This window comes from Crocodylus porosus, unplaced genomic scaffold (genome assembly GCF_001723895.1).
Source record: "Crocodylus porosus isolate Cpor-Errol unplaced genomic scaffold, CroPor_comp1, whole genome shotgun sequence".
Classification (NCBI taxonomy): Eukaryota; Metazoa; Chordata; order Crocodylia; family Crocodylidae; genus Crocodylus; species Crocodylus porosus.
Window position 1 is genome coordinate 10,290,261 of NW_017728918.1, and position 7,313 is coordinate 10,297,573.

Consider the following 7,313-nt stretch of genomic DNA (forward strand, 5'->3'; position numbering starts at 1 on the left):
ATGTCAACCCATACTCCTGTGTCCAGGTGTTTTGTAACCTGGTCATAAAAACAGACTAGATTAGTCAGGCATGATCTACCTGCTACAAACCCGAGCTGGTTTCCCTCAGCATAATTCTTCCTGCTGTGATCTCACATATATGAGCCTTAATAATCTTTTCAAAGACTGCCAAGGATGGAGGTGAGACTGACTGGCCTATAGTTGCCTGGATCCTCCTTCCTCCCCTTCTTGAGAATATGGAACACATTGGCCCTTTTCCAGTGCTCCAGGACCTGGCCCGTGCGCCATGAGTGCTCAAATATTCTTGCCAGTGGCTGTACAATGACATCAGCCAGTGCCTTCAGTACCCTCAGATGGAGCTCATCCGGGCCTGCCGACTTAAACACAGCCAGTCCTTCCAAGTGACTCTGCAACATCTCAGGGTCAATGCTTGGTAGTCTGGTGCCTTGCTGTTGCCTCTCTACAATCCCATTGTGAGACTTGTCTTGCCCCTCATTTAGGAACACTGAGGCAAAGAACTCATTGAGGAGTTCAGCCTTGTCCCCCTGTCTGTCACCAATTGCTTTTGCCCATTCAGTAGTGGTCCTATACCGCCCTGGGCTTTCCTTTTACTTTCTCCCAGAGTTCAGAATTAAACACCAGATCCAATAACAATAGTTTTTGACAGATCTCTCCTATCAGTACTGTCTTCATGGAGAAAAGCAAAGGCAGGAGAGGAAGGGGAGAATGTGATACCAGCAACTACAGGTTATTAGTCCAGAGTCTGAAAGGAGTTTGAGCAAAGTTTGAGGGAAAGAACAATGAATGGCATGAAGAAAAAAGTTAAAAGGCACCACAGGTGATGGTTGTCAGACTAACCGGAGAGCTCTGTAATTAGAAAACTGATTACAGGAATGGGGAGGAATATACAGATCATGATGAATAATCTGAAGATGGAAACTAGAAGAAGGTCCTGAACCATCAGAGCAGAACAGCTTCTGGAGCAGAGACCTGAGGACAAAACCACTACCTGATTTTAAGATGGAGCTGGCTACTGTGATTATATGGGGGCATTACCTGAAATAGATGACCAGACTCCGTGTCTCATGGATCCCCTGCCAGTCCGAGGCTCCACTAGAACGCTCTGGCTGGGAAGGCTCCAGGAAACCGCGGGCCTTTTTCCTCAGTGACCTGCACGCATATCTCCAGGTGGAGCATTGTGGGGCAGTAGCTACCGGCACTCTATCTGAGTCCAAGTGCCGGTGGGCGCTCTGCTCGGTGTCCCCCCTGAGAGCACTTGTTTTGGCCCTTTGACGTTGTACGTGCACACCCTGTTTTCTTATGATTTGTCCCCCTTAATTTGTTGAATTTTTAAAGGCTCTGGCTGCCCAACCAGTGATGGCCCCCGATTTTTAGTGGGATGGACCCACAGCCATTTTAATTCAATAGACTGAGGCTCCACTAGAGAGAGACAAAGGCTCTTTCTGGTACTAATGGTCATTGCAGATAAGCACAGAGATGGCTACTGGGATAGTCAACTATAAAAGCCTCAGCCATGCCCCACTTGGGTCTGCCCCAAGCGAGAAAGCTACGTACTTCCAAACAGTAAAAATGTAGGTCTCTACTGCAGCCTACTTAGTCCCATGGTGGCTGCTGACCAGGTTTGGCACTCAAGAGAGCCTAGTTCTAGTCCTGGTTTGCTCGGTAAGCAGGTTATTTCTCCTATCAGCAAAATGAGGAACCAAGATGCTGGCCTGGATGCTCAGGACCACAAGTTGGAGATGGGCTAGCTTTTTATGTGGAAACAGATTCATAGAAAATGAGGGCTGGAAGGGACCTCAGAAAGTCATCTAGTCCTGCCCCAACCAGAACCAGCCCCAACTCCATCATCCCAGCCAAGGCTTTGTCCAGCCAGGTCTTCAAAACCTCTAAGGATGGAGACTCCCCCACCTCTCTGGGTAAGTCATTCCAGTGCTTCACCACCCTCCTAGTGAGAAAGTATTTCCTAATATTCAACTTCAGTTTTTCTTGCTGCATTGGAGTCCATTGTTCCTTGTTCTGTCATCTGCCTCCACTGAGAACAGTCCAGCTCCATCCTCTTTGGATGGCGTCCAGCTCCATCCTCCCCCTGCAGGGAGTTGAAGGCTGCTATTCAATCTCACCTCGGTCTTCTCTTCTCCAGACTAAATAAACCCAGTTCTTTCAGCCTCTCCTCTGTATGCTGCAGCTACCACCCTCAGCATTGGCATTGTATTGAAACACCTGTTGCATTTGCAGAGCTGTTGGATGGAAGATGCTGTGTTAAGCAAATCAGTTACTTCCCCTAAATGTATCCTAATTTTTCTAATTAGTGCAAATTCATGTAATTATGTAATTGGGGCATGTTAATTAACCATTGCAATTGCTAGTTAAGTTCCCAGCCTGCCCCAGACTTTGGCTCACTGTTGCCATTTTGCTAGAGCAGAAAACTCTCTTCCAGTTCTTTCCAGCCTGCTTTTGCATGCCCTGCTCTGCGGAGGCAATGTCAGACTCCCTTGTGACCTGAGGACACACAGCAAACATCTGCTTTCCCTTCTGCCCTCCTGTGCTACAGAGAAGAAGTAATTCAAGGAGACTTCTATTAAAAGAGCCCTGGGTGGACTGTTATCAGCACCCTAAGAAGGGAGTAGATTCTACTCTAAAGACATGCAGGGGGGCAAAGTTTGGAGGGGAGTTTTGAGCAAACTGCAATGCCCAGTCATGGCAAGGGAATAAAAAAAACACTGCTTGCCTACTCCAGAGGCACATCCATCACTTGAATGGATGTGAGCAGACCTGGCCATGAGCATTAAAAGGGATAGGCAGTGCCTGGGCAGAGATCATCAGCTCAAATGCAGCTGGCAGAGACACCCGTGTAAAAAAATGCAAATGCAGCTTTGGAACAACAGGACAGTTTATCTTATTTAAAGTTGCTGCTTTCTCAGCATGTATGGAGAAGCATTGGGAAGGGATTAAAACAGGGGTGTCAGAGATACCTGAATCTGTCCCATGGAGCTGTTTCACCCAACCTGCCAGGCTCCTAACGGGGCCAGGAATTCAGGGGTGGGGCAATGAAGATGATCTGCTGGATGCTCTCCTTGCCATGGCTTTCAGTCATGCAACACATAGAGATCTTAAGAGCAATTATGGTACTGCATATGAAAACTGTGAAAGCTTGGACAGCATCTTTTGCATAAAAATGCAGGATAGTGGCTGGGGCAAGACTGGGTTGTGGAAACAAGACTGCCACAAGAAAATTAAATTCCGCTAATGGCTTGCAACCCATTAGGTGTTGAGACAGTGGAGTGCTTGTGATAGGCAATACCAGACCCATGACATAAGATAATAAAAGTGGTTAAAATTGTTGGCAGAGTCCTGATGCACTCATCACGTGTGTACCTAAGAAAGCCCTTTAAAGAAAGGCTGAGCCAGTGAAGGCAAGAAAATTGCATATGCATTTCAATTGACCTAGCAGCTAAAGAAAAGAGAAGACTCAATATGCATCTCAAAAGAAACCTGTAAAGGGTGCATTGAATATAGGGAGGATATTCTGCATGTGACATACTCACATTTCTCAAAGCAGGCATCCAATGTCACTCTAAGGTGTTAAAAATGTCTGAACCATTCAGTGTATGTCTGAAGTCATGAGCTACTGTCAATGTACCCCATTGATAAACAAATACCCAAAAGCAAGTTTGGTGACACCTCTAAGTATCCTGCCTGACACTCAAGGCCCCTCATCTGTGATTGACCTACAATTGCAAAGGCTGCAGAAATTCATAATCCTTACACCTAGACAATCAAAAACAGAAGCCAGGCAATTAACAGTTATGATATGATCAACCTTTTCCTCCCTGCTTTGTTCGGACTTTAATTGACCAACCATCAAGAAAAACGCTTTGAAGAAACAGTAAAAAAAACTAAGCAAATTTCTCAGCAAGTGTGTGCCACTGTTCCTAGTCCTGTCCCTATGGTCCCACTTCCATCCCCTCTGTAATGGCCCTGTAGGTACCTGAAGATGGCTATCAAACTCCCCTTCAACCTCCTCATCCACAAACTAAATAACCCTAGTTCTTTCAGCCTTCATAAATCATGCTCCCCAGGTCCCTAGCTATTTTTGTTGCCTTGTGCTGGACTCTTTCCAAACTGCCCACATCCTTCTTGAAGTGAAGGGCTCAAAACGGGACACAGGACTCCAAGGAAGGCCTCCCTAGTGCTGGATAGTGGGGAAGAATCACTGCCCATGATTTGCAAGTAACCCTTCTGTTCAAACAGCCCAGGAGGCTGTTGACTTTTTTTGCAACAAGGGCACACTGCTGGCTCCTATTCAGCTTATTCTCTACTGTACCAGTACAAGTCCAGATTTGGGAAGTACCCAAATTACAGTCCTCTGCTTCCAGACTGGAGGGACCAGCTAGCCCTCTGAACAAAGAGCCACATGACAGAGCAAGCCAGCAGCAAGACGGGAAAGCACCGTACCTCCCAGAGGAGGGGGAAATCCATGCCCTCCCTCTGCACCCCATGATACTTCCTGAAATCCTTGATGGGGTTCTGCAATGACCATCAGCTGTAAATGAGCCTCTAACACGTCCTGTGTCCATAGTCCCCAAACACTTCACAAGCATAACGAGCAAGGCAAGTCTCCATGTTAGGCTTCCATGTGACTTAGCACAGCTCATTCGAGGAATCTGCGTCAGAGCCAGAACGAGTCCCCAGATTATCCAGCAAAAAGATCAACCTCTAGCCAGGCACGGACACTCCCCCCTTCCGGCTTCCAAGGACTCTCTATGGTTGCTCCTGCCCTGTTTTCCCAGGGACAAAGATAAGCTGGCTCCTGTTCTCCCCATTTCCAATCCTGTGCTAATCTCCATGATGCAGCTTACCTTTAATTCTGGCCAGGAGCACATCTGCTTTGACGTCAACTTCTCTTCTCTGTAATCTTTCTCTTCGGGGCAGAAACTCTGGAAAGTGCGCTGAATACTGCAAAAAGGACAGTGTCAGAGAGGGTGACCTTGGGCCCCACAGCTCGAAAGGATGCTCGCCTGCTTGGCAAATCAAGGTGAATTCCCATGGCAGAGAAGGACAGCATTAATGTTTAAGAACCCAGGCTCGCAGCCTTCCAGGAGAGCAATAAAGATATATCTGGGTGATTGGTTAAGAAAGCTAATCTAGGATCCAGATTCAGCTGTCACACATAATGCATTTCCCTTCTCGGTAACATCTGATTCTCCTGGAGCCGTAATAGCTTATGATGGCGAACAGGACAATTAATGATGGGATGCAATCTTTAGAGGTCTGTAAAATAATGTAGCATGCAGGGAAAATAAATGAGCCTTTACCACCTTTTGGCTATGGGTGGTGAGATGAGATGAATATGGTCTCAATCCAAGTGAAAGTGCTGCCTGTCTATATGGCAGAAAATACCTCCATAACTGTTAGTAGGTGTGTGGTCATGGCCATGGCCCCCCTGCTTTTGCTGTGGCAGGTACAGGTGTGATGTGATGTGTCAGGGGTGATTGCATAGTCTGCATAGGAGGTTGAACAAAGGATCTGTCTGGGCTGGTTCAGGCAGTAAAGATGAAGGCAGGATCAAAAACAGCATTTACCCACCCATTCATGGTTTCTACAGACCTGATCCAAAACCTGTCAGAAGCAGCAGAGAGACGCCTGGGACTCTAAAAGCATATACCTGCCATGCCAAACTGCCTCAGCAAGTAGGGCCTTGCTCAGGCTGGAGGAAAAGGAAAAAAGCTTGGGAATGAACTCACCGTATAATTTCCTTCTTGGTCAGGAATGTGAGGGCCTGCAATAAATCAGAGATATGTGAGGCTACAGTGCAAACCCACCTTGTCTGGCACATAGCACACCTGTCAGGTGGCCTTGCTGATGTACTAACAGCCTGGCAAAGCAGGACTCGTGCTAGGATGACGTTCAGCACAGGCCCAGGTGTTTCCAGAACACAAGTGTGTGGAGGGGTGAAGGATCATAAAAAACGAGGGTTGAAGGGACCTCAGGAGGTCACAGCCAGTCCAACCCTCTTCTCCAAGCAGGACCAGCCCCAACTGCATCATCCCAGCCAAGGCTTTGTCTTCCCGGGTCTTCAAAACCTCCAAGGATGGAGAGTCCCCCACCCTGGGGAGCCTGTTCCAGTGTTTTATAACCCTCCTAGCGAGAGAGATTTTTTTCCTAATACCCAACCTCAACTTCCCTTGCTGCAGCTTGAGCCCATTACTCCTTGTTCATCATCTGCCCCCACTGAGAACAGCCCGACACCATCCTCTTTGCACCACCCCCCTTTCAAAGGAGCCAATTCAGAGTTTCCTTGACATCCAACACACCTGAGAGCCAGGATTAGACCACAAAAGCATCAGGGAAAGCAAAGGTATGGATCTTGCAACACCTGGGATCACTCGTCTGTGTGTTTGTGGTGATAATTGGTCACTGGCTAGGCAGGAAGGGATGTCTGGCCCAGGTCTCACGTGGGGCTCAGGAAATGGGGGTTTGCTTCCTAACCCTGTGTGACCACAGGCAAGTTACAGTGTCCCGGGATTGTGTCCTGGCCAAACCGAGAGACGTGCTGGTGAGACTGCTTGGCTGCCTTGCCAGCGCCTGACCATCAGAGAGGAATCACAGGGAGCCTTCCTCAGCACCTCCCTGGGCTTGAAGCAGCTGAACAGGACTTGTTCAAGGGCATCCTGGACAGGACACAGTGTTGCAAGACCTGTAACCATTCTCTGCCTCAGTTTCCCCACCTGTGAAATGGGCATAACAAAATTCTCTCCTATTCCTTTTTATTAGGTCATTAAGGCACAAACTGGCTCTCCATCTCTGTGTGCACAGTGCCTTGTGCAAGGGGCCCTGATCTCAGCTAGGAGATGGGAGCGTGACCAGAAAAGAAATATGGAGAAGCTATGTAAACGCCTTTGCATATGGCAGACCTGCTCATTACTCAGTAACAGCTGTAATAAGGTAATATGTAATATGTCTCTTAACATATCCAGTCACTGATCTAGCCTGTAATACTTCTTGTCAGCCCCAGATTGGGCTCTCCCATCCCTGTTTTCTGAAATGGGGCAATTTATCCTCAGGTTTCTGGGATTTGGTGACTGCAGCGGGGGAAAACCCACATCCCCAAAGAGATCGTGAGGGAGCAAACTCCTTCCAGGGCCAGTGAGCTGTCACCACACCTCGCCGTCATGTCTTATGGGGGGTGTTGTCCCCTCACACACATCCAGTCATGTCTGACGGGGGGGTGTCGTCCCCTCACACGCATCCAGTCATGTCTGACGGGGGGGGTGTCGTCCCCTCACACACAT

The 7,313-nt window shown here is 48.1% G+C and overlaps 1 protein-coding gene and 1 long non-coding RNA gene across 2 annotated transcripts in view; one reads left to right on the forward strand and one right to left on the reverse strand.

Moving 5' to 3' along the window:
• CIB4 (calcium and integrin binding family member 4) overlaps positions 1-7,313 on the reverse strand; it is a 70,330-nt gene that overhangs the window by 44,907 nt on the left and 18,110 nt on the right. The window contains exons 2-3 of the mRNA XM_019537252.1: positions 5,766-5,800; positions 4,881-4,977 (exon numbers count right to left, since the gene is read on the reverse strand). Of these exons, the coding sequence (XP_019392797.1) occupies positions 4,881-4,977; positions 5,766-5,800 (132 nt within the window). The remainder of the gene's footprint in view (positions 1-4,880; positions 4,978-5,765; positions 5,801-7,313) is intronic.
• The window catches only part of LOC109311555, a 21,973-nt gene continuing 17,813 nt past the window's right edge, over positions 3,154-7,313 (forward strand). Inside the window, exon 1 of the long non-coding RNA XR_002101537.1 lies at positions 3,154-3,638. This is a non-coding gene — a long non-coding RNA (uncharacterized LOC109311555). The remainder of the gene's footprint in view (positions 3,639-7,313) is intronic.